The sequence below is a fragment of the Nomascus leucogenys genome, chromosome 18 (genome assembly GCF_006542625.1).
Source record: "Nomascus leucogenys isolate Asia chromosome 18, Asia_NLE_v1, whole genome shotgun sequence".
Lineage (NCBI taxonomy): Eukaryota > Metazoa > Chordata > Mammalia > Primates > Hylobatidae > Nomascus > Nomascus leucogenys.
The window spans coordinates 24,087,624-24,115,601 of record NC_044398.1 but is presented as its reverse complement, the minus strand read 5'-3'; the positions used below and the strand labels follow the sequence as shown (position 1 = coordinate 24,115,601).

The 27,978-nt window shown below is 40.9% G+C and overlaps 1 protein-coding gene across 2 annotated transcripts in view; it reads right to left on the bottom strand.

Annotated features, from left to right (window-relative positions):
* Positions 1-27,978, bottom strand: part of VCL (vinculin) — a 128,095-nt gene that overhangs the window by 43,733 nt on the left and 56,384 nt on the right. For both annotated transcript variants that reach the window (XM_030799034.1, XM_030799033.1), the window contains exons 3-6: positions 5,806-5,956; positions 5,543-5,651; positions 3,770-3,892; positions 1,741-1,901 (exon numbers count right to left, since the gene is read on the bottom strand). In XM_030799034.1, the coding sequence (XP_030654894.1) occupies positions 1,741-1,901; positions 3,770-3,892; positions 5,543-5,651; positions 5,806-5,956 (544 nt within the window). The remainder of the gene's footprint in view (positions 1-1,740; positions 1,902-3,769; positions 3,893-5,542; positions 5,652-5,805; positions 5,957-27,978) is intronic.

Here is a 27,978-nt window from a genome sequence, read left to right as displayed (position 1 = left end):
AGGACAGGTGCCTCATCTGAGCTCTCTAGCCTACCCTCTTTCATTATGGCTTAAAACCTCAATGATGCATCTCCAAAAGCAAAATTTCAGAGCCCACAAAGAAGACTGGTGGGAGAGGCAGATACAGAGATAGCATCAGCTGGAAGTCTCCTTTCCCAACATCAGGGTCCACAGGTAACTCAGGGGTCACCCAGCTACCTGGGGAATCCTGCTCCTCAAATGAAGTCAATGGGAAAGACCAGGCCAAAAAAGATCCCAGGAGCCTACTCAAAGAAATGAAAGCACCCATCAAATATAGGCAGCCTGATAGCCTACAGTAATGTCTTTCCTTTAGCTTTCCCCAAAGAAATCACCCAATATGAGCCAGAGTCAGTCTCCCCAGCACTGCCTAGAGTCCCATATTAAATCACATTCTGACGCACATTCAAGCACAGTGTTACACACAGAATAAGGCACGGCACACAGCACAAAAAAACCTCACAGACATGCTTTTTCTCTTTTTAAGCGAAAAAGAAACTAGACGGCAAGAGAAAGCTTACCTTCTAAACGTGAGAAAAAGAATAAAACAAAAGAACAAAAAAAGATGCATAAAGAAGTCATAACAGGGAAGTGAAAGTTGTCAACTATGCAAAAGCAAAATTAAATAAAATATCAGAGTTAAAAGGATTTTACCATATAGATTTAAAATACAGTCTATTCAAGAACTTCACATCAATGAGAAAATGTCTCTGTAAATAAATCCATAGTTAAAATAAGCTAACTTACTCTATATAATTAAATTAGCTTTCAGGGCAACAAGAGAGAGGGCTGGTGATTTCAGGTCCCAGCTTTTACATTACCTTATAGATCCCGGAGAACATACCGTTCTACTGAGCACCCAACGGAAGTCATACTACCAAATCCCTTCTTTAGTTGACTACCAGCCTTCTGGCTGGCCCTGGAGACATTGGGGTCACACATGGGAAAGCTAGATCTTGGGGACAGTGTGTTCCCCCCACTGCCTACATCTTGGGCTCCTACAAGGAAAGTATAAACCCAAGTATCTCTGTTCCCCTGGACCTGAAAGCTTGGTTCACAGTCATTAAACAGGGAGCAGCAGACCACAGCAGCAGCAACACAAAACCACTGCTAACGGGCTCTAGAAGGAATCTGCCAGCCTCTCTGGGGTCCTAAAAGAGATTCCAGACAAAGGGTGAAGGGATCCCTCAAACTACCTGACCAATGTGAAGATTAATATTTTAATTAAACCTTCCTTGGGGAAAATGGAATGATCAAGGGACACATCTAGAAATGCCAAGAGTTTCCTCTGTAGATTTCTCTGGATCAAAGATTGGTTAAAGAAAAGTTTTCCATAAAGTTCAGAATTACAGGCATATCTGTATCTTACTTAGTCAGCTGGGAAGAACCACCCATATACAAGGCAGAGCTCCCATCCACGGGAATATACTCTTCCACCAGTCCAACCAATGAGACTCCAGCCTGATGGAAAAGCTATAAATCTCAGCTTTAAACCAGTATCTACCCCACATGCCTATTTACTTGTTCCACCTTAGAACAAAGGAAATTAGCAAAGATAGCAAGTAACCCATGAAACAAAAACGAAGAAGAAATTACTTTTACAATATCTCAGTACTCTTATGCTACAAAAATTACAAGATAAAGTATGAGACAGGTGCCAATCAAAACCCCCAGCCGGGGAGAGTGGGGGATTTTGCTTATTTCTCCACTAAGAACACTTACCTTGCTAGCCCAGGCATCTTCATCCCAAGAGGTGAGTTGTAACACACGAATTATCTCATTAATTTCAGCACTCATTTTTTCTACAGTAAAATTGCGATTTTTTAAAGCTTCCTCTATGCCTTGGTTTTTTGAGTTTTTAGTTGTTACAAAAATCTTCATAGCTGTAAAAATAAAAGATCAGAAACTAAGCTTGGAATTTAATCTTGTTGTATAACAAAATTCACAAAAGATGTTCTACACTTTGGATGTTTTGGGCTTTTAAGGTCCTAAAATGAATATACAAAACAAACACTACAAGTTTGACAATAAAGTTCCAACATTAGCAACCTTTATTGTAAAAATAAAAAATAAAAAGAAAACTCAAGGTACAAAGACACCATCACAACATGATTAAGTAACTAATTTAACCTGCATATGCTGATGACCTGCAATCACAAAATATCTAATATCCTTCTAAATCAGTTATCATCCTGGCCCTCACCCTGGCTCCATTTACTACAAACCTAATGGGACAATATGAAAACTGTCAGTAATACTCTGAATGGCGTATCCTGCCGCCCCTGATCCCAGCAGAAGATCCCAAGATGCCAAGTTTATCATCCAAGATTTCCCTCAACATGTAGCTTGGATTTGCTAACCCCCAAACATAAAGAAGAAAAAAATAATGTCTGGGCATGGTGGCTCACGCCTGTAATCCCAACACTTTTGGCTCGATCTCAGCTCACAGCAACCTTCGCCTCCTGAGTTCGAGCAATTCTCCTGCCTCAACCTCCTGAGTAGCTGGGATTATAGGCGTCTGCCACCAATCCTGGCAAATTTTTGTTTTGTTTTGTTTTGTTTTTAGTAGAGACAGGGTTGGCCAGGCTGGTCTCGAACTCCTGACCTCAGGTGATCCACCCACCTCGGCCTTCCAAAGTGCTGGGATTACAGGAGTGAGCTACTGTGCCCAGCCTCCTCAACTCTTATACTCATATGTCCTTTTTTAGCTACTACTTGAAACACCAAAGCAGGTAGCTGGAAGTCACAATGACATGAGTCACCAGATTTTTATAATAAAGTTGCCTTCTGAGAAATAACTAATTAACCCACAACTTGACTAAGATAATTCATATAAACCATGAGATGTGTGACATATACTAGACACTCAATAAGTGCTACTCCCTTTTGCTAGTCTAGAGAGCAGCTACCATGTTTGCATTTCAGGGTGCTGCCCAATGGGAAAGTAGTCTCAGCTGGTGACTAAAGAACTGATCTACTCATGATGTAAAGAACAGTTAAATATCTTTTAGGAAAAACTGGATTAATACACACTAAAAAGGGCTCTGAGTTCATGTCTTTATCGTATGATGCTCTATAATATCCATTCCAGCTCCTAATTATTTTTCTATAACACAAAGGTGTGAAAATTGAATATCCTAGGCTAGAGTTTATAGAGGAGAGTCCACCTCCCAGGAAAGGGGCTTGTTAGAGCTTTAGGAGAACAGAATTAGGCCACAGGAAGGCAATTTCAAACAAAGAACAGGAGAAGGACAGCATTAGAGAAGAAGACTGGTTCTCAGCCAATCAGCTACAGCCATCATGTGATAACCAATCAATGAGGTCTCATTTTTACCTAGGCTGAAGGACATGCAGTGAAGCCGCAAAAGAAAATGAACCTCAGGCCAGGAGCCATGGCTCATGCATGTAATCCCAGCACTTTGGGAGGCTGAGGCAGGCAGATCACGAGGTCAAGAGATCAAGACCATCCTGGCCCACATGGTGAAACCCCATCTCTACTGAAAATACAAAAATTAGCTGGGCGTGGCAGCTACTCAGGAGGCTGAGGCAGGAGAATCACTTGAACCCAGGAGGTGTAGACTGCAGTGAGCTGAGATCGCACCACTGCACTCCAGCCTGGCAACAGAGTGAGACTTTGTCTAAAAAAAAAAAAGAAAAGAAAAGAAAGGAAAAAAAAAGAAAATGAACCTCAGAGTTTAGAACATGCTAACATTTTTTCCCCCTTATAAAATAAAGTACAGGCAGGAAGTACCTGAAATGAGAACTGGCAGCAACTCTTTCACGGTGTTCATTGAGTTCACCAACATCACTCGGTGCTCCTGGTGAGTCAGCTCCTGCTGTCTCTCGTCAATCATCTTGGCCATCTTAGTCATTCCTGGGGCACAAAGAAGAAATTGTGCAGGGTGAGTAGTGAAACAATCCAGGGTCTGGCTTTCTCAGTCTAAATCCATTATGAAATACTATGAAAGTTCAAACCGATTGCTCACTTATTTAAACAACAGATACCATCACTGAACTCTAATTTACGCAACATTACGCTTTTCAATGAAAGTAATGTATTAAATGTAAACACTAAATGTGATAAACATTTTCATATTTTGATATAAATACATTCACAAATATTAAACATCTAAATGAATAAATATATATTTATTAAAAAGAAATTCACAGGTAAGGGAAAAACATTTTGCCAGGCTTCTATGCATACAGGTTTCATGCCATGTCTCTGAACTCTGTGCTAAAAATCTCACATGGGCCTAGTACTGAATCTAGTGGCTGAAAAAAGTTCTAAGAATGACAATGATATGTTTTGTTTTCATCTTTCTATTTTTCTGTACTTTCCAATTTGCCCAAAATAAGCATGTACTAGTTTTATAATTAGAAACAAATAGAAATATTATAAAAATAATTATAGGGATGACAGTGTTGGAAAGCATCTGGTGTTTTGGAATCACTCTGCTAGCACTTTTTGTTTATGTTGGTTGTTTTTCAAAGGCGCTATGTGATTCTCTAAAGCTTTGATTTTCAAATTACTCCTAGGATTTCTCAAGTTGTCTCACAGACCATCAAGACCAAAGAGAAGCAGAGGTAGGGCTGCTCCTGCTTCACCTAAAGTAGCTCATTTTGTCGTTTTTTGTTTGGGGATTCTGTATAAGATTCCATTTGGGGAAATATAATTTTTGCCAGTATTATGAGAAATTTTAAGAGGACTACTCTAAAGCCACCAGAGAAACCTATTTCCAGGTGATCTTCAGTGATGGCTCAAATTCTTAACTGCCATTAAGTTTTACAGAACACCTACACTGGAACCTCATAAAAATGCTATTAATTAAAAATCAACATTTCACATAAAACAAATGAATTTTATAAAGTGGTAAAAATCAAGTTAAGCAAGTGAAACATCTAACATATCTTGTCATTGGTCTCATTCATACTTTAAAGACCCTCAAGTTCATGTTATATGTCTGTAACATCAAAAGCTGGTATCCGTTTATGTATTTTGAATATTTAATGCTCAGATGCCTGAATAATCATTTCAAAATAAGATTTAACCACAATAGCTCTTCTCTCCTTCTAGGTCTGATTATATTATGCAGCCTTGGGTTAGGGCATGAATCCATAATAGTAGGCAGGCTAATTAGCAAGCTAAGAGGTCATAAAGAACTACAGGCCAGCTGGCAGACAGTGAAGGAATGCTGTGTAATGTGGAATGGAGAGGTCAGGATGCAGGATGGCCTTCAGCATTACAGTAACAGAAAAGTATTTCCTACATTCTCCAGTAGCAGTATTTGCAATGTTTGGTTTAGTTCGTTTGACAAGGCCAGGATATATAGAAAGCAGATTCAGATACCAGAGATGACATCACCTCAAAGCACAGCATTAGCTCCATCAACAGAGCAGACACCTGAAAGCCCAATGCATCTTCACCTATCTTCTGCAAAAAGTAGGAAGAGGGTATACCCTTTCCTTTGGCTCCAACATGGACAATCCTTTAAAAATATTATAGAAATTGGATATAACTAACCTGGCCCAAGATTCTTTGTGTAAGTGACCAAATCTTCCATAGTCTCCACCACCTCTGCCACTGTAAGATATTCCAAAATTCCTTTGCAAACTCTAATAATTTTACGGACCTGAAAATATATTTCAGAGTATTCAATCACATGAGTGGACAACTAGCAAACACGGTAACACAGATGTGCAGCATTCAACATATTTTCATTCTAAACAATCATCAATCTTCCATTATTATCTTCAAGAGTAGGCTTTTTGTCTCAGATTGCCTACCTCAGCCTCATCGAAGGTAAGGAGCAGGTCTGATGTTCCAGAGAGGATGCCCCTTGACCCATCAATTAGATAATCTCGAGCAGGCACTGAGTAAGGGTCTGACTGAAGCATCTGAGCTGCCTGGACAAGCTTGGTGCAAGCATTCTCAACCCTATAGGGAAGAACACAGGTTAACACACTGGCAGAACCACACAGAAGAATACCATATGCAAATGCAAAGAGAGAATATGCACATAAATTCACAAGTTTTTTCCCTACATGAAAAATAGCCAAGACCAATTGATAATAGGACCTACGTTTTTAGATTTTAACAATGTAGGCAGGGCACAGTGGCTCATGCCTGTAACCCCAGCATTTTGAGAGACCCTGTTTCAAAAAGAAAATTACAAAATTACAGGTAAAAGCAGCACATTCATTCAGTGCACTGCCCTTATTCTTTATTTCCTAACAACAAAAAATGATGAGAAAACACCTGGGCTCTTTGACTTTAGGTTGCTCTATCTCTGTAATGCCTGTGTTTCCTTATTCCTCCCCACCCTATACACACTGCCATTAAAAGACAATGCACAAAGAACTGAAATCCTTCAGTTCTTTGCTGAAATGTTAGATCATTTTCAGATCTAACATCTGGAAATAAAATGCCAAAGCATGGTGTTAAGTGAAATTTAATAACTAAACAAAGCAAAGGAATAGGAAGAAACACGAAGAAAAAGTATGAGGCAGTGCATAAATTTCTCACTCATTCATCTAGCTAAATAAATTTGTTTGATAAATCCATTGGACCATTTGAAAATATATTGTTAAAAGAAAATAAAAACAAAAATTAAAAAATTAAAATGAAAATATATTGTTAATTAAAGGTCTCTATTATTAGTAACTAAGCCAGTTATTAATAGTTTAATATTAATATAAGTAACCAGGTCAGCCAAAGGTTGAGTGGTAGGAGGGGAGCTGGGGAGGGATTCATTTAAAAGAGGAACCCAAAATGCATACACCAAGTATTCTGTTTGCCTTCCTTGTACTAATAATATGTATTCATTCATTCATTCAATTATTCATCCCCACAAAGTTGAAAATAACCTAATAGATCATCTCCTCTAGTCTCATATTCAATATAGCCATTATGTTGTGACTGACTAACTTACAAAGATGAGTTAAAATTATCTTAATTTTAATTAGCTTAAAGTTAAATTGTAATTAGCTTAAAGTTAAAATGCTTAGCCAGAATTAAACATTCTCATTTGAAAACATAGAAAACGTCACCTGCAAATAAAAGCCTATCTCACCAGATTCTTTTGAGGATAAATGAAGTAATACAGAAACTCCACAAGTTTAAAGCAGTATTACATTGTTAACAAGTTGAATTAAACCAACTTATGAATTTCAACTACATAAAAAGCACTGGGCTGTGGACACTGTAGGTATGTATATAAAGATGTAAAAAGCACTATTCTAACTCTCAAGGAGCATACTTTACTAAGGCAAGACACAAACATTGGCAGAATAAGCCAATACATGGCTGGGCGTGGTGGCTCATGCCTGCAATCCTAGCACTTTGAGAGGCCAAGGCGGGCAGATCACTTGAGGTTGGGAGTTCGAGACCAGCCTGGCCAACATGGTGAAACCCCGTCTCTAGTAAAAATACAAAAATTAGCCTGGCATAGTGGTGGACATCTGTAATCCCAGCTACTCAGAGGCAGGAGAATCAGAGGTGGAGGTTGCAGTGAGCCGAGATCATGCCACTGCACTCCAGCCTGGGTGACAGAGTTAGACTCTGTCTCCGAAACAAACAAACAAACAACAACAACAACAAAAACATAAGGCAGTACATAATAAATATCAGTGAAGGGCAAGACCTGTTTGATGTGGCTTTTGATCGGGCTTAGAGGACTGGATATTTTGTTCTTTTTAATTTTAAAATTAAAATTTCAATTTGATTTTAAATATATAATATATATACATACATATTACACAAGCATATACACATATTTAAAACCAAAAGGGCATACAATGAGAAATCTCTTTCCCGTCACTATCTTCCATGCACTCATTCCATCCCACTTGCAACCAATACTGAGTTTCCTCCAATGTTGTATTGCCTCTGTATGTAAATGTCTTCACAAAACATTTCAGGCCTCAAAGAAACAAAAATATACATTTCCCCCTTTTTTACACAAATAGGATCATACTATGTACACTTGCTGCATTCTGCTTTTTACACTTAGGTGTTGTTCTATTAAAAGTACATAAAGAGGGCCGGGCGTGGTGGCTCACACGTGTAATCCCCGCACTTTGGGAGGCCAAGGCGGGTGGATTACTTTAGGTCAGGATTTCGAGATCAGCCTGGCCAACATGGTACAACCCTATCTCTACCAAAAGTACAAAAATTAGCTGGGCATGATGGCGGGGCCCTGTAATCCCAGCTACTGGGGAGGCTGAGGCAGAGAATCGCTTGAACCCAGGAGGCGGAGGTTGCAGTGAGCATGCCACTGCACTCCAGCCTGAGCAACAGAGCAAGACTCCAAAAAAAAAAAAAGAAAAAAGAAAAGAAGAAGAAAAAAAAAGAAAGAAAAGTACATAAAGAGCCTCCTCCTACTTTTATAAAGCTACATAATAGCCCAGTCTAATAGTTATTAGCCTGCTGTAATGAATCACCTTGAATACATGTAATTTTACCGTGTATGTCTGTAGGATACATTCTAGATATAAAATTGCTGAGTCAAAGGTATGCATATGTATAATTTTTAACAAATGTTGCCATGTTGCAATCTGCAGAAGTTATACTAAACAGTTCTTGCCTTCTCACCAATTCAAATTTTGGATCTTCACCAATAATAAACCAAAATTGGATCCAAACACAGTTTCTTTTCAATTGAGGTGAAATTCATGTAACATACAAATAACCATTTCAAAGTGTACAATTCAGTAGCATTTAGTGTATTCACAGTGTTGTGCAACCACTGCCTCTCTCTAGTGCCAAAACTCTTCATTATCTCAGTAAAACAGGCAATACTCATTAAGTAATAACTCCCTATTTTCTCCTTCTCCCGTCCCCTGATAACGGCTAATCTGCTTTCTGTCTCACTGGATTTGCCTATTGTGGAAACATCATACAAAAGAATTCATACACTATGTCTGGCTCCTTTCATTTAGCATGTTTTTGAGGTTCATCCAAGTTGTAGCCTGTATCAATACTTCATTCTTTTTTCATGGCTGAATAATCATATTCCATTGTATGGATATGCCAGTTTGTTTACCCATTAATCTACTTATGAACATTTGAGCTGTCTACACCTTTTAGCAATTATGAATAATGCTGCTGTAATGTTTTCATTTCTCTTAGTTATATACCTAGGAGAGGAATTGCTGGTTTATATAGTAATTCCATGTTTAACTTTTTTGAGAAACCACCAAACTATTTTCCAGCACTGTGCCATTTTACATAAGGGCTCCTAATTCTCCATATCCTCACCAACGCTTGTTATTTTATTTTTTTAAATAAAAGCCACCCTAGCAGGTGTGAAGTGGTATCTCGTTATGGCTTTGATTTGCAATTCCTTTTTTTTTTTAACTTTAGCAGTTTTATTTATTTTATTTTATGTATTTTTTTATTTTATTATTATACTTTAGGTTTTAGGGTACATGTGCACAATGTGCAGGTCTGTTACATATGTATCCATGTGCCATGTTGGTTTGCCGCACCCATTAACTCGTCATTTAGCATTAGGTGTATCTCCTAATGCTGTCCCTCCCCCCACCCCACAATAGTCCCCGGAGAGTGATGTTCTCCTTCCTGTGTCCGTGAGTTCTCATTGTTCAATTCCCACCTATGAGTGAGAACATGCGGTGTTTGGTTTTTTGTCCTTGCGATAGTTTACTGAGAATGATGGTTTCCAGTTTCATCCATGTCCCTACAAAGGACACGAACTCATCATTTTTTATGGCTGCATAGTATTCCATGGTGTATATGTGCCACATTTTCTTAATCCAGTCTATCGTTGTTGGACATTTGGGTTGGTTCCAACTCTTTGCTATTGTGAATAGTGCCACAATAAACATACGTGTGCATGTGTCTTTATAGCAGCATGATTTACAGTCCTTTGGGTATATACCCAGTAATGGGATGGCTGGGTCAAATGGTATTTCTAGTTCTAGATCCCTGAGGAATTGCCACACTGACTTCCACAATGGTTGAACTAGTTTACAGTCCCACCAACAGTGTAAAAGTGTTCCTATTTCTCCACATCCTCTCCAGCACCTGTTGTTTCCTGACTTTTTAATGATGGCCATTCTAACTGGTGTGAGATGGTAACTCATTGTGGTTTTGATTGGCATTTCTCTGATGGCCAGTGATGATGAGCATTTTTTCATGTGTTTTTTGGCTGCATAAATGTCTTCTTTTGAGAAGTGTCTGTTCATGTCCTTTGCCCACTTTTTGATGGGGTTGTTTGTTTTTTTCTCGTAAATTTGTTTGAGTTCATCGTAGATTCTGGATATTAGCCCTTTGTCAGATGAGTAGGTTGCAAAAATTTTCTCCCATTCTGTAGGTTGCCTGTTCACTCTGATGGTAGTTTCTTTTGCTGTGCAGAAGCTCTTTAGTTTAATTAGATCCCATTTGTCAATTTTGGCTTTTGTTGCCATTGCTTTTGGTGTTTTAGACATGAAGTCCTTGCCCACGCCTATGTCCTGAATGGTATTGCCTAGGTTTTCTTCTAGGGTTTTTATGGTTTTAGATCTAACATGTAAGTCTTTAATCCATCTTGAATTAATTTTTGTATAAGGTGTAAGGAAGGGATCCAGTTTCAGCTTTCAAATATGGCTTGCCAGTTTTCCCAGCACCATTTATTAAATAGGGAATCCTTTCCCCATTTCTTGTGTTTGTCAGGTTTGTCAAAGATCAGATAGTTGTAGATATGCAGCATTATTTCTCAGGGCTCTGTTCTGTTCCATTGATCTATGTCTCTGTTGTGGTACCAATACCATGTTGTTTTGGTTACTGTAGCCTTGTAGTATAATTTGAAGTCAGGTAGCGTGATGCCTCCAGCATTGTTCTTTTGGCTTAGGATTGACTTGGTGATGCAGGCTCTTTTTTGGTTCCATATGAACTTTAAAGTAGTTTTTTCCAATTCTGTGAAGAAAGTCCTTGGTAGCTTGATGGGGATGGCATTGAATCTATAAATTACCTTGGGCGGTATGGCCATTTTCATGATATTGATTCTTCCAACCCATGAGCATGGAATGTTCTTCCATTTGTTTGTAACCTCTTTTATTTCATTGAGCAGTGGTTTGTAGTTCTCCTTGAAGAGGTCCTTCACATCCCTTGTAAGTTGGATTCCTAGGTATTTTATTCTCTTTGTAGCAAATTTGCAATTCCTTAATGATCAATGATGGTGAACATCTTTTCATGTGCTTGTTGTCCATTTCTACATCTTTTATGGAGAAATGTCTATTCAATTAGGCCCATTTTTCAATTAGGTTGTCTTTTGGGGCTGAGTTGTAAGAGTTTCTTAGATAAGCTAGTTATTAAACTCTCATCAGAAATACAATTTGCAAATGTTTTTTTCCCAGTCTGTAGGTTATCTTTATTCAATATAGTGTTAATTTCCATTGAGGTTGAGGATTTTCATAGTTTTTAAGTTACAAAATAAAATAACACATGTAAAAGATTGTATAAATCTTAATTCAAACAAACACCATCTACCTAAAAGTCAATAATCATTTTATGCCAGGTGCAGTGGCTCACGCCTGTAATCCCAGCACTTTGGGAGGCCAAGGTGGGCGGACTGAGGTCAGGAGTTCGAAACCAGCCTGGCCAACATGGTGAAACCCCGTCTCTACTAAAAATACAAAAATTAGCTGGGCATGGTGGCAGGCACCTGTAATCCCAGCTACACAGGAGGCTGAGGGAGGAGAACCAGTAGAACCCAGGAGGCAGAGGTTACAGTGAGCCAAGATCATGCCACTGCACTCCAGCCTGGGCAATGGAGTGAGATTCAGTCTCAAAAAAAAAAAAAAATCATTTTATAAAATAGTACCAGGTACTTTAGAACCCCACCTTAACCAAATCCTCCTGCCTATTCTCCAGAGATAATTATTGCTCTGAATGTTGTTAATTATTTTCTTTATACTTTTACCACCTATATAGGTATACATACCTAAGCAACTTTTTGTTGAGTTCTGCCTATATTGGAACTTAAGCGGAATCATACTGTTATGCATGCTTCTGTGACTGTTCTTTTTGTTCAACATTATAATGTTCAGTCCATCATGTTAACAACTGTAGCTACTATATTGCATTCCCCTGTAAGAATATACCAAAATTGGCCAGGCATGGTGGCTCACGCCTGTAATCTCAGCACTTTGCGGGGCTGAGGCAGGCGTTCAAGACCTGCCTGACCAACATGGAGAAACCCTGTCTCTATTAAAAATACAAAATTAGCTGGGCGTGGTGGCACATGCCTGTAATTCCAGCTACTCGGGAGGCTGAGGCAGGAGAATTACTTGAACCCGGGAGGCGGAGGTTGCGGTGAGCTGAGATCGTGCCACTGCACTCCAGCCTGGGCAACACAGCAAGACTCCATCTCAAAAAAAAAAAAGAATATACCAAAATTGATTTGCCCATTCTACCTCTGCTGGATGTTAGAGGTGTTCTAGGTTCTTCTTTCTGTTATTAGTGTTACTGTGTCCGGAATTGGTGGGTTCTTGGTCTCACTGACTTCAAGAATGAAGCCGCGGACCCTCGCAGTGAGTGTTACAGCTCTTAGGGTGGCGCGTCTGGAGTTTGTTCCTTCTGATGTTCGGATGTTTTCGGAGTTTCTTCCTTCTGGTGGGTTCGTGGTCTCGCTGGCTCAGGAGTGAAGCTGCACACCTTCGCGGTGAGTATTACAGCTCTTAAGGCGGCGCATCTGGAGTTGTTTGTTCCTCCTGGTGGGCTCGTGGTCTCGCTGGCTTCAGGAGTGAAGCTGCAGACCTTCGCAGTGAGTGTTACAGTTCATAAATGCAGTGTAGACCCAAAGAGTGAGCAGTAGCAAGACTTATTGCAAAGAGCGAAAGAACAAAGCTTCCACAGTGTGGAAAGGGACCCCAGCGGGTTGCCACTGCTGGCTCGGACAGCCTGCTTTTATTCTTATCTGGCCCCCACCCACATCCTGCTGATTGGTAGAGCCTAGTGGTCTGTTTTGACAGGGCGCTGATTGGTGCGTTTACAATCCCTGAGCTAGACATAAAGGTTCTCCACGTCCCCATCAGATCAGTTAGATACAGAGTATGGACACAAAGGTTCTCTAAGGCCCCACCAGAGCAGCTAGATACAGTGTCAAACGGTACGTTCACAAACCTCCGAGCTAGACACAGGGTGCTGATTGGTGTGTTTACAAACCTTGAGCTAGATACAGAGTGCCGATTGGTGTATTTACAATCCTTGAGCTAGACATAAAGGTTTTCCAAGGCCCCACCAGAGTAGCTAGATACAGAGTGTCAACTGGTGCATTCACAGACCCTGAGCTAGACACAGGGTGCTGATTGGTGTATTTACAATCCCTGAGCTAGACATAAAGGTTCTCCACATCTCCACCAGAGCAGCTAGATACAGAGTGTCAACTGGTGCATTCACAAACCTCGAGCTAGGCACAGGGTGCTGATTGGTGTGTTTACAAGCCTTGAGCTAGATACAGAGTACCAATTGGTGTATTTACAATCCTTGAGCTAGACATAAAGGTTCTCCACATCTCCACCAGACTCAGGAGCCCAGCTGGCTTCACCCAGTGGATCCTGCACCAGGGCTGCAGGTGGAGCTGCCTGCCAGTCCCAGGCCATGTGCTCGCACTCCTCAGCCCTTGGGTGGTCGATGGGACTGGGTGCCATGGAGCAGGGGGTGGCGCTCGTCGGGGAGGCTCGGGCCGCACAGGAGCTCATGGAGGGGGTGGGAGGCTCAGGCATGGCGGGCTGCAGGTCCCGAGCCCTGCCCTGCGGGAAGGCAGCTAAGGTCCAGTGAGAAGAAATCGAGCGCAGCACCGGTGGGCTAGCACTGCTGGGGGACCCAGTACACCCTCCACAGCTGCTGGCCCCGGTGCTAAGTCCCTCACTGCCGGGGGCTGGCAGGGCCAGCCGGCTGCTCCGAGTACAGGGCCAGCCAAGTCCACGCCCACCCGGAACTCCAGCTGGCCCGCAGGCGCCGTGCGCAGCCCCGGTTCCCACTCACGCCTCTCCCTCCACACCTCCCTGCAAGCTGAGGGAGCCGGCTCCCGCCTTGGCCAGCCCAGAAAGGGACTCCCACAGTGCAGCGGTGGGCTGAAGGGCTCAAGTGCGGCCAAAGTGGGAGCTCAGGCAGAGGAGGCCCCGAGAGCGAGCGAGGGCTGTGAGGACTGCCAGCACGCTGTCACCTCTGATTAATATGAATGATGGTGCTGTGAAAATTTTTATTCTGGCTCCTGGTACACATGAACAGAGTTTAGATTATATATCTAGTAACAGAAATACTAAATTACAGAAAATAAATATATTCAACTTTACCAGGGAATGACAAACTGCTTTCCAAAATGATTTTATCAATTGAATACTTCTAACAGCAGTATACAAACTTGATCCTCAACGTCTGAACTTTTAATATGCCAATCTGGTCAATGTGAAATGATAAACTATTGTGAATTTAACTTGCATATTTTTTTTTTTAATTTTGAGACAGGGTCTCGGTCTGTTGCCCAGGCAGCAGGTGCAGTGGTATAATCATGGCTCACTGCAGCCTCGACCTCCCGGTCACCTCCCACCTCAGCCTCTCAAGTAGCTGGGACTATAGGCACACACCATCATGCCCAGCTAATTATGTTTATTTTTTGTAGAGATGGAGTGTTGCCATGTTGCACAGACTGGTCGTGCAAGTGATCCATATCAGACTCCTAAAGTCTGCAATTGATCCATATCAGAATAAAGTCGTGCAATTGATCCATATCAGACTGGGCTCAAGCAATTCATCCATATCAGACTCCTAAAGTGCTGGGGGCCAGGCACAGTGGCTCACACCTGTAAACCCAGCACTCTGGGAGGCCGAGGTAGGTGGATCACTTGAGGTCAGGAGTTGGAGACCAGCCTGGCCATCATGGTGAAACACTGTCTCTACTAAAAATACAAAAATTAGCCAGGCATGGTGGCAAGCGCCTGTAATCCCAGCTACTTGGGAGGCTGAGGCAGGAGAATTGCTTGAACCTGGGAGGCGGAGGTTGCATTGAGCCAAGATTGCGCCACTGCACTTCAGCCTGAGCGACAAAGTGAGACTCAGTCTGAAAAAAAACAAAAGTGCTGGGATTATAGATTTGAGCCACTGTGCCCAGCCCTGCATTTTTCTTTTATTAATAAAACTGAGGATTGTTTGTTTGTTTCACTGTTTACTGGCCCCATGAGTTTTGATAGGTAGTGTTTTTGTCATTCATTTCTAATTGTCACTGTGATTTATTTAACACTGAATTGTTTGGGAATTTTAAAATATACTTCTACACATAAAGGACTCTTCTACTTATCTTCTGATCGTTGATTTATCATTCAAATGAGTTGTGTAGAAAATGTGGTCTTAAGGCACTAAAATATATTTAGGCTAGCTTCATGGCTTAACATGATTCATTTTTATAAATTTTCTATGTGTTATTGAAAAGAATGAGTGATCCAAATTTTAGGAAAAATATTTTTCCTAAAAGTGTCTTTTGACACTTAAGAGTGTCTTTGTGGACAGGCACAGTGGCTCATGCCTGTAATCTCAGTACTTTGGAAACCCAAGGCAGGAGGATCACTTGAGCTCAGGAGTTCCAGACGAGCCTGGGTAACAGAGCGAGACCTCATCTCTACTAAAAATTTTAAAAAAAATATGCAGGCACGGTGGCTCACACCTGTAGTCCTAGCTACTCAGGAGGCTGAGGCAGGAGGATTGCTTGAGTGCAGGATATCAAGGCTGTAATGAGCTATGATCATGCCACTGCACTCCAGTGTGGGTGACAGAGCTGGACCCTGTCTCAAAAAAAAAAAGTGTCTTTTATATGCTAATAAGATGACTAGTGGCTGGGGGACCCTAGACAGCTTCAAAACGGGAGCTGGTTCCAGAAACATCAAGGCATGGTCAGAGAATTTCTGAGTTAGTGAACACATCCGGGTGCTGGGAGGTGGTGCACCCAGGCAGCATGACAGCTTCCTCATCATATCTTGCCCTATGCATTTCTTCCATTTGGCTGTTCCTGGGTTGTATCCTTTATAATAAACTGGTAACTATTTGAGTAAAGTATTTCCGTGAGTTATGTGAGCCATTCTAGCGAATTATCAAACCCGAAAGCGGGGAGTTGTAGGAACTTCCAACTTTGTAGTAAAGTCAGACAGAAGTATGGGTATACCAGGCACCCAATACTTGTGACTGGTATCTGAAGTGAGGATAGTTTTATGGGACTAAGCACTTAAACTTGTGGAGTCTGACACTAACTCTGGATAGTTAGTGTCAGAATTGAATTGCGTTGCCGAATACCAAGTTGGTGTCGGAAGAGTTGGAAGACTGGTTGTTGGTGTGGAAAAAAAAAGCCATACATGTGGTATCAGAAGCGTTGAGTAAAAGCATCCCATTATTATATACATCAACGCTTATCTACATTTACCAACAAACTGTCCAGAATCTTGGCTCATCATTCCCTCTTGTATTTCAGGCTTACATCTGGGATCAGCTGACTTGTCTGAAGTACATTCTTTAGGATTTCCTCCAGTAAAAGTCTGCTGGTGACAAAATGTATCAGTTTTTGTTTGATAATGTCTATTTTGTCTTCATTCTTCAAAGACTATAGTAGTACAGAATTCTAAGTTGACAGTTATTTTGTTAGCAAACTGAGGGCATTATTTCACTGACATGGCAATGGAAGCAGGAGAGAAGGAGGTATGATGATGAAAGCAGAGACTGGAGTAATGTGGGGCTACAAGCCGAGGAAAGCAGGCAGCCTCTAGAAGCTGGAAAAGGCGAAGAAACAGAGTCTTTTCTAGAGTTTCCAGAAAGAATGTGGCCCTGCTGACTCACTTTGGACTTCAGGCTTCCAGAACTGTAAGATAATAAATTTGTGTTGTTTTAAACCACAAAGTTTGTGGTGACTTGTCACAGCAATAAGAGGAAACTCTCATCCAATCAAAAATTATCAGGTATACAAAAAGGCATGAAAATATGCCAATAATGAAGAGAAAAGTCAATCATTCAAAACCAACCTAGGGCCTGGTGTCATGGCTCATGCCTGTAATCCCAACACTTTAGGAGGCTGAGGGTGAGAGGAGGACTGCTTGAGGCCAGGAGTTCAAGACCAGCTTGGGCAACACAGGGAGACCCTGTCTTCTTTTTTTTAGACAAAGTCTGGCTGTGTTGCCCAGGCTGGAGTGCAGTGGTGTGATCTCGGCTCAATGCAACCTCCACCTCCTGGGTTCAAAGGATTCTTGTGCCTTAGCCTCCCAGGTAGCCAGGATTACAAGTGTGTGCTACCACACCACAGCTGGCTAATTTTTATATTTTTAGTAGCGACGGGGGTTTATCATGATGGCCAGGCTGGTCTCAAACTCCTGGCCTCAAGTGATCCACCCGCCTCAGCCTCCCAAAGTGTTGGGATTATAGGTGTGAGCCACTGCACCCGGCCAAGGAAGACCTTGTCGCTACAAAAAATTTAAAACTTAGCCAGGAACAGTGGTAAGTGCCTGTGGTCCCAGCTACTCAGGAGGCTGAGGTGGGAGAATCACTTGAGCCCAAGAGGCCAAGGCTGCAGTGGGCCATTATTGCACCACCACATCCCATACTGTGTGACAGAATAAGACACTGTCTCAAAACAAAACCAACCTAGAAATGACAAAGATGACAGAATCAGTAGATAAGAACATTAAAATGGTTATAACTGTACTCCACATGTTCAAAAAACAAAAGTAAAGACTGAGCTGGGCACAGTGCCTAATACCGTGGTCTGGGAGGCTGAGGCAGAAGGATTGCTTGAGGCCAGGAGTTCAAGGCCAGCCTGGGCAATATAGCAAGACTCCATCTCCACAAAAAAAAAAAAAAAAAAAATCAGGCCAGGCGTGGTGGCTCACACCTGTAATCCTAGCACTTTGGGAGGCTGAGGCAAGAGGATCTCTTGAGCTCAGGAGTTCAAGACCAGCCTGGGCAGCATGGCAAAACCCCATTTTTACAAAAAATAAAAAATTAGCCATGTGTGGTGGTGCACGCCTATAGTCCCAGCTACTCAGGAGACTGAGGTGGCTGGATCACCTAAACCCAGGGATGTTGAGGATGTAGTGAGCCGTGATTGTGCCACTGCACTCCAGCCTGGGCAACAGAGTAAGACCCCATCTCAAAAAAAAAAATTAAAAATGTAATGGCATGGTGTCGCACGCCTGTAGCCCCAGCTACTCTTGAGGCTGAGGTGGGAGGATCACTTGGGCCCAGGAGGTTGAGGCTGCGGTGGGCCATGATTGCACTCCATCCTGGGTGACCCAGCAAGATCCTGTCTCAAAAAAAAAAAAAAGTAGATTGGTTACACTAGTTAGATAAATGGAAGATAGAGAAAAAGACCCAAATAGAACAACTAGATATGAAAGATATGTCTGAGATATAAAAATACACTGTGAATTACTAGCAGATTAGATATTGCAGGGAAAAAAATAGTGAAATTGAAGTCATAGTAATAAAGACTATTCAAAATAAAACAGGGTGAAAAAAGATTTTAAAAAACAAATGGCATCAGTGATCTGTGGGACAACTCCAAGCAACCTAATATATGTGTAATTAAAGTTTCCAAAGGAGAGATGGTAGTGGTAGGGTAATATTTAAAGAAATTGTTTCCAGGGAACTTGAACATTTATGAAATTATAGCCAACAAACAAAAGCATCACCAACTACAAATCTTGTGATATATCTATTCATGAAATCCAGTTACTGTATAAGTTTTTCAAATTTGGGAAAAAAATGACAGGAATGACCATTATGGAGAAAGGAAACTGAAAAAGAAAAGAAATGGAAAAGGTTTACAGGAATAAAATTGATTATCACTAATGGTTCCCTTGTGTGGTAAAATGATAGGTCCATAACAGAGACTGAACCACTTTTTTATACAATAAGACATCTGATCTGCACATTAAAATTTAATGGCATTCGTAAAAGCCAAACAAATCCCACTAAGACTAACCAGCAGTCAGGAACAGGAAGAAGTCTGTCTTGTGTATGGAAAATTGGATTTTATTTAAACATTCAAGCTCCCTAGCTTCTTAAAGTGATCTTGTATATTTTAATAGAAATCTGAATTTTTAAAAAGTATTTAAAGAATGAAAGTAGGGATAAGGTCAGTTTCCTAAATAATTGTATATCTTTACTATATATTAATAATATTTAATTAGATACTTTAAATCAATCAACTAGTACTTCTCTCTCCCTTTGAATCTTCAACCTAAATTGCTAGAAAAAAATCTTATGCCATATATCAAATGGACCAATGACAGCCTTATGGGATCTCGACATATGCTCACTCATGACCCTCTAATACATTCTTCCCAGAATTACCACCTACTCTAATTTGAGACAATTTAGGAGAAGACCTTGAGTATGAGTAATTATTTTGTAAGAAAAAAAGAGCACAAATTCCTCAGTTCCATGTGATTTCAATTATCACTCACCAAGATGATTAAATGTATGCCAAATAAGAGGAAAATACATTTAGAGATTATAAAAAGACTACCACAAGTCTTTTTACTTCTTTTTCTTTTTCTTTTTTTTTTTTTGAGACAAAGTCTCGCTCTGTTGCCCAGGCTGGAGTGCAGTGGCGCAATCTCAGCTCACAGCAACCTCCGTTTCCTAGGCTCAAGCAATCCTCCTGCCTCAGCCTCCCAAGTAGCTGGAACTACAGGAATGCGCCACTATGCCCAGCTAATTGTTTTTGTATTTTGCGTAGAGATGAGGTTTCATCATATTGCCCAGGCTGGTCTCCAACTCCTGACCTCAAGTAATCCACCCCCTTCGGTCTTCCAAAATGCTGGGATTACAGGTGTGAGCCACCACACCCTGCCTAGAAGTCCTTTTTAAGGGTTCTTTTAGACTATATCCAGAAAAAGTGAGTTACTAAATTTTTTTTCTAGACAGGGTCTCGCTCTGTTACCCAGGGTGGAGTGCAGTGGTACCATCACAGCTCACTATAGCCTCAACCTCCCAGACTCAAGTGATCCTCCCACCTCAGCCTATCAAGTAACTGAGACCACAGGCACATGCCATCATGCCCAGATAATTTTTTATTTTTTATATTTTTTGTAGAGACAGGGTCTCACTATGTTGCCCAGACTGGTCTTGAACTCCTGGGCTCAAGTGATCCTCCCACCTCAGCCTCTCAAGTAGCTGAGACTATAGATGCACATCACCATGCCCAGCTAATTTTTTGTTTTGTACAGACAAGGTCTCCCTATGTTGCCCAGACTGGTCTTGAACTCCTGGGCTCAAGTGAACCTCCTGCCTTGGCCTCACAAAGTGCCAGAATTATAGGCATGAACCACTGTGCCCAGCCTAGTCACTAATCTTAAATTCCTTTAAATTCTTTCATATATTTATTCATCTAATATATTGGGGAACTATTACATGCTATGATTCCTAAAAATGGGAATATTTTTTAAAAGTCCTTACCTAAGAGGAACCTTGGTAGGAGGAGACAAGTACAAATCAGTCTTTAGAAGTATGTCCAGCGGGCTGGACACAGTGGCTCACACCTGTAATCCCAACACTTTGGGAGGCCAAGGCGGGCAGATCACAAGGTCAGGAGTTCGAGACCAATCTGACCAACATGGTGAAAACCCATCTCTACTTAAAAAATACAAAAATTAGCCAAGCATGGTGGCACATGCCCGTAATCCCAGCTACTCAGGAAGCTGAAACAGGAAAATTGCTTGAACCCAGGAGGTGGAGGTTGCAATGAGCCGAGATGGCACCACTGCACTCCAGCCTGGGTGACAGGGCGAGACTCCGTCTCAAAAAAAAAAAACAAAAAAAGTATGGGTGCAAAAGCAGGAGGAGATTTTTTCTTTTCTTTTTCTTTTCTTTTTTTTTTTTCTTTCGAAATGGAGTCTTGCTCTGTCACCCAGGCTGGAGTGCAGTGGTGCGATCTCAGCCCACTGCAACCTCTGCCTCCCATACTCAAGTGATTCTCAAGCCTCAGCCTGCCAGTAGCTGGGATTATAGGCATGCACCACCACGCCCAACTAGTTTTTGTATTTTTAATAGAGATGGGGTTTCACCATGTTGGCCAGGCTGATCTCAAACCCCCAAACTCAGGTGATCCCTAAGTGCTGGGATTACAGGTGTGAGCCACAGTGCCTGGCCTGGAGGAGTCATTTTTACCTAAGAGGTTAGGAATGTTGCGATGGAGAAGGTAACAACTACACTGCTCCTGCCTTGAGAAGCTCAGCACTACTTACAAAGATGATTCTCTTTGCAGCATCTCTTTGAGCTCTTTTTCCAGCAGATCTCTCTCTTTCTCTCTCACGCATACGCACGTGCACACACACACATACACACCCTTTCTGTGAGAAATAACCTGCACTTGCAATAGGCCTAGTTGGACTAAGGAGGGCAGCCTACCTTCACAAAGTGCAGGTAGCTCACTCTAAAGCCACACAATCTCAATCTACTTCTGTAAAAAGCAGTCATCCTATGTCAGCTCACTGGTTTAGCCGTGGAAAGGAGAGCTTCAGACAAAATAATATAAAGGAAATAGTGTGATTAAGTCTATTTAGACATATGGTCCATAATTTAAAACTGGAAAGCACTTGAAAACATTCACGTTCAACTTTCACTCCCACCAAAAAAAGAAAGTTGGGGAGGAGTGGAAGTAACTCATATCACATTCAGTGTTTTAATAAAAACAAAAAAAATTAAAACTGATCTTAGACAGTATAGCCTTTTAGGTTATAAATACTGTCAAAAAGACGCATTGTTTGCCTAAGAGTGAAGTACTATGGAACAGAACACTTGAAAATTTGATTTCATGGAGGTCACAGTTCCTGAAGCACACCCAGGGAAACAGGTGTCTACATCCCACGATCCCTGTTTTAGAGAGAGAGCTTGTTGCAGAGCCCACAAACATATCTGATCAAACAAGGCTATGACGACACTTGGGAGACGGGAAGGAAACAGGTGGAGGGAAGGAAGTGAGAACATGAGAAGCTGGTCAGTGAGGTTTTCTCCACCTGGCCACTGCACCCAGCACCTCCCTCACTGTCATCTCCAACCAGTCTGGCCCGGGTATAATTATGTGGCAGGCAAAATCAATTGTCAGGGCTATTCTTCCTCTTTTCTTAGCCCTTGTTGAGATCTTCCCTTCCCTTCTCATCCTGTCAGGGTCTTTCACACATCAAGAAAGGCCTAGATCACACTTCCCAGTCTGAGAAGCCCATCATATTTAAAAACGAAGAAGTGCCAAAACAGGTTCATAAAAGTGGTGGTCTATTTAAGTGCTTAAATTTAATATTTTAATTGCAATGATCAACTTTTGTCTGGGCTGGAGTGCAGTAGCACAATCATGGCTCACCACAGCCTTGGGTGGAGGCTCAAGTGATCCTCCTACCTTAGCCTCCCGAGTAACTGGGACTACAGGTGCATGCCACCACGCCCAGCTAATTTTTTGTATTTTTAATAGAGATGGGGTTTTGCCATGTTGCCCAGGCTGGTCTTGAACTCCTGGGCTCAAGCAATCCGGCCACCACAGCCTACCAAAGTGCTGGGATTACAACGTGAGCCACCACACCTGGCCATGAACAACATCTTTTAAAACTTCTTTTTTTCCTGTGACTACACACATGGCCTTGTTTGAAGATAATATTAAAGTCCAGACCCTTCACAATATAAGGCCTGAGTGAGAAGGCAGGGGTTTGGGGTACAGGCAGGCCCTCAAGCTCTCTCTGCCTTCTCGCATATTAAGAGCCTACCTTCAGCCAAAGATCGAAGTGAAAATGACTGCTAAGGCCCCCCAAATTATCCCTTCATTAGATATTTAAGATTTAAATTGTTAACCTAAGGAATGAACTCCAATATAAAATTTCAGGCATCAGCAACTGAGAGTTCAGCCATTCTAGTATCCTTCAAATAGGAAGTACTGCCTCTATCAATTCACTGGAATTTGTATATACATATGATTTTTTTTTAATAATAAAAATAGAGCCAGGGATGGTGGCTCACACCTATAATCCCAGCACTTTGGGAGGCTGAGGTGGAAGGATTGCTTGAGCCCAGGAGTTTGAGAACAGTAGACTACATAGCGAGACCCCATCTCTACGAAAAGTTTTTAAAAATTAACCGTGCATGATGGCATGTGCCTGTAGCCCCAGCTATTCAGGAGGCTGAGGGGAGAATTGTTTGATCCCAGAAGTTTGAGGTTACAGTGAGCTATGATCATGCCACTGTACTCCATCCAGCCTGGGAGACAGAGCAAGACTCCATCTTGAAGAAAATTTTAAATAATAATAATTTAGAAAATAATATATGTGAAGATTTCAAAAGACTCAAGAGATAGGTGAAGAAAGTTTTCTTTTCCATGTTAATATGAAGCATTTGGCACAGATTTTACTTTAAAACAGTAGAGATGGACGCATTCTGTGGCATACCAGTAATAGCTAATATGTTTTGCTCCTGGAGTTGCCATCTTGAGAAAAGTCAAGGATCCTCAGCCATTAGTCACTTAGAGACCTGACTGAAGGCCACAAGCATAGTTACAGTTTTTAGGAGGGAGTCAGGAACACAGAGTACAATGACAAGCTTTAATCTAATTCAAGTAGCAAGTATGCAGCACCAACTCACACGGGTGTACACTGTGTGATAATACTGAAACATGCTGTTCCAACCCTGTACTCCTACATTTAAAGATCCCACAGACCTCATCCACAAAGTATTCCTTTCCCTGTCCCAACTCTCTTAAAGTACAACATAATGCAAAGTGGCCTTCTTGTTCTTATCAAGGCCAAACAGTGATAGTACAGGACACTGCATGAGTACACCCAAAACTAAAAATAAAACCACAAGGATGCAGCTTAAATATATACAATTTCCATTTGTCAATTATATCTCAATAAAGCTAAGGGGAAAAATGAATTTTAAAAAATAACCCACAATGAGTCATATTGAAAACATTCAAAACATTTCAAGGGAAACACCAAACCCTTTGCTAGAGGATGTATACTAGATAACAAAGCCTAAACACACACACACACCCGACATGAGCACACACACACACAAAACCCACAGGCTCACTAAATTCTCTTATTTCAGATTATTGAGATTAGGAGGGTATGCAGCCAGTTTTGACTTCAAATAAAACAGGACTCTGTCCAAGTCAAGAGATAACTGAAGGGGAAGCAGCATGTTGGGAATGAATGGGAGAGGAACAAACGTTACAGCTGCCCAAGCTATACGTTCCTCAAGTCTTGGTAAGTAGTTTATTTTAAAGATAGTGTATGAGTCACAATCTTTAAATTCTTTAAAACCTGAGTAACTAGTCCTGTTCTTTCTCCCCTCTTCCCTTACTGTCTTGTCAAATCTAGCGTCAGTACAGATTCTGAGTGTGCAGAGTTCAATCAAGAACTCTGCTACCTCCTGGTCCATCAGCTCCACAGTCCTTCCTCCATCTTATACTAGGGTTACAGCAGAAATAGACTGAGTATACAAGCAAGAGTGTCTTACAGATACTAGTAGTTTTCAAATGTATGTTGATTCTGTTGTGATGAATAAAATTTTTAAATTATCTTAAAATATTACTAAACTGGCCAGGCATGGTGGCTAACGCCTATAATCCCAGTATTCTGGGAGGACTGACTGAACCCAGGAGTTCTAGACCCACCTGGACAACATAGTGAGGTCCCATCTCTAAAAAAAAAAATTTTTTTTTCTTCTAATTAGCCAGGTATGGTAGCATGCATGCGTATAGTCCCAGGTACCTGGGAGGCTGAGATGAGAGGATCACCTGAGCCCAGGAGGCTGAGGCTGCAATGAGTTGTGATCACACCACTACATTCCAGCCTAGGTGACATAGCAAGATCCTGTCTCAAAAAATTATATAAAATAAAATAAAATATTACAAAATTCACTGTATCATTTGTTTGTTTGTTTGTTTGTTTGTTTGAAATAGAGTCTCACTTTGTCACTCAGACTAGGGTGCAGTGATGTGATCTCCACTCACTGCAATCTCTGCCTCCCAGGTTCAAGCCATTCTCCCACCTCAGCCTCCCAAGTAGCTGGGATTACAGGCACTCTTCACCATGCCTGGATAATTTCTGTATTTTTAGTAGAGACGGGTTTCCACCATGTTAGCCAGACTGGTCTCGAACTCCTGACCTCAAGTGATCTGCCCACCTTAGCCTCCCAAAGTGCTGGGATTACAGGTGTAAGCCATCACACCCGGCCTGTATCTTTTTCTTTTTATGCATTTCTTAATCAACAAATAATTTAAAATCTCACTATTATTATTTTGTTGTTGGTTTTTTTGGTTTTTTTTTTTTTTTTTTTTTTTTTTTTTTGAGACATAGTCTCGCTCTGTCACCCAGGCTGGAGTGCAATGACGCAATCTCAGCTCACTGCAACCTCCACCTCCCAGGCTCAAGAAATTCTCCTGCCTCAGTCACCCAAGTAGCTGGGCCTACAGGCGTGCACCATCATGCCCAGCTAATTTTTGTATTTTTGGTAGAGACGGGATTTCACCATGTTGGCCACACTGGTCTTGAACTCCTGGCCTCAAGTAATCCACCTGCCCTGGCCTCCCGAAGTGCTAGGATTAAAGGCATGAGCCACCACGCCCAGCCTAAAATCTCACTATTATTACTTAAAGGTCCTTATGCTGAAAAAAGTAGGCAATCACTGTTCTACAGTAGAACGTAATAAAAGAGTTACAGGCGTGGCAACCTAAACACAAAATGAAGTGATAGATACAATAAGAGGATATTTTCACTTATGAAGAAAACTGGCAAAAACTAGGATGTAGATTAAAAGAAGAAGAACACAATCTGGAGAAACAAGCCAACAGGAGGCTAACGTCTATCAACAGTCATTCTAAAAAAAGATAATTAGCAACAAATAATTAACAGAATTCAGAACCCAGGAGAATCACAAACTTGTAACCACCTAACAATATTGCTTTGAAATATACAGAGCTAACACTGACAATTACAAGAAAAATAGACAGGTCTACAATTAGTATAGGAGATTTTTAACATATATCAATCATAAACTGATAGTTGAAACAGACAAATTAGGCTATAAAAAATTGGACTAGTAATATTTATATACTGACCTAATTAGTATAAATAGAACTCTATACCCAAGCAAAAGAGAATATACTTTCTTTTCAAGCACACATAAAAACTCCCTAGAACTGAGCTGTATGTAACAAAAGAATTTCCATGAATTGATATTATACCAACCATGTCTTTGGGTACAATACAATTATATTAGAAATATAACAAAAGATATTAAAAAGAATTTTGAAAACTTTAAAAAATTATTTTAAAGAATTTTTAAATACTCTAATTTAAAAATTAAAGTGGTGCATGCCTGTAGTCCTAGCACTTTGGGAGGTGGAGGTGAGTGGATCACCTGAGGTCAGGAGTTCGAGACCAGTCTGACCAACATAGTGAAACCCCGTCTCTACTAAAAATATAAAAATTAGCCAGGCATGGTGGCAGGCACCTATAATCTCAGCCACTCGGGAGGCTGAGGCAGGAGAATCGCTTGAACCCAGGAGGCAGAGGTTGCAGTGGGCCGAGATCATGCCATTGCACTACAGCCCAGGTGACAAAGCAAGACTCTATCTCAAAAAAGGAAAAAGGAAAGAAAGATTGAACATAAAGACTGAAATATTTAAAATAAGGTATTCAAATAATAAACTTGAGAAAAGTAAATAATAAATATGAGAAAAGAATTTAATGAAATAGATCTTTGTGGGAAAAGCTGGTAAGACAGATAAATCACTAACAAGAGCGATAAGAAAAAAAGACAAAGGCAGAAATAAGCAATACTGAATAGGAGTGTGATGTTCCCCTTCCTGTGTCCATGAGTTCTCATTGTTCAATTCCCACCTATGAGGGAGAACATGCGGTGTTTGGTTTTTTGTCCTTGCGATAGTTTACTGAGAATGATGTTTTCCAGTTTCATCCATGTCCCTACAAAGGACACGAACTCATCATTTTTTATGGCTGCATAGTATTCCATGGTGTATATGTGCCACATTTTCTTAATCCAGTCTATCGTTGTTGGACATTTGGGTTGGTTCCAACTCTTTGCTATTGTGAATAGTGCCGCAATAAACATACGTGTGCATGTGTCTTTATAGCAGCATGATTTATAGTCCTTTGGGTATATACCCAGTAATGGGATGGCTGGGTCAAATGGTATTTCTAGTTCTAGATCCCTGAGGAATTGCCACACTGACTTCCACAATGGTTGAACTAGTTTACAGTCCCACCAACAGTGTAAAAGTGTTCCTATTTCTCCACATCCTCTCCAGCACCTGTTGTTTCCTGATTTTTTAATGATGGCCATTCTAACTGGTGTGAGATGGTATCTCACTGTGGTTTTGATTTGCATTTCTCTGATGGCCAGTGATGATGAGCATTTCTTCATGTGTTTTCTGGCTGCATAAATGTCTTCTTTTGAGAAGTGTCTGTTCATGTCCTCTGCCCACTTTTTGATGGGGTTGTTTGTTTTTTCCTTGTAAATTTGTTTGAGTTCATTGTAGATTCTGGGGTGGGGGGAGGGGGGAGGGACAGCATTAGGAGATACACCTAATGCTAAATGACGAGTTAATGGGTGCAGGAAATCAACATGGCACATGGATACATATGTAACAAACCTGCACATTGTGCACATGTACCCTAAAACCCTAAAGTATAATAAAAAAAAAAAATAATAAATAAAATAAAATAAAATAAAAATACTGAATAGGAAATGTGATATAACTAGATACAACAGAGATTTTTAAAAGAATAGATTATTATAAATTTTATGCTAATAAATTGGAAAGTTGGATAAAATTGGTAATTTCTTAGAAAAGTATCAGACCACCAAAGTTGACTCACAATGAATTTAGAGCCTTATTTAGATAATAAAACGAAACTGAATGAGTTTCTTTTTAGTCATATCTCTTCCTCCCAAAGACACCACCAGATACA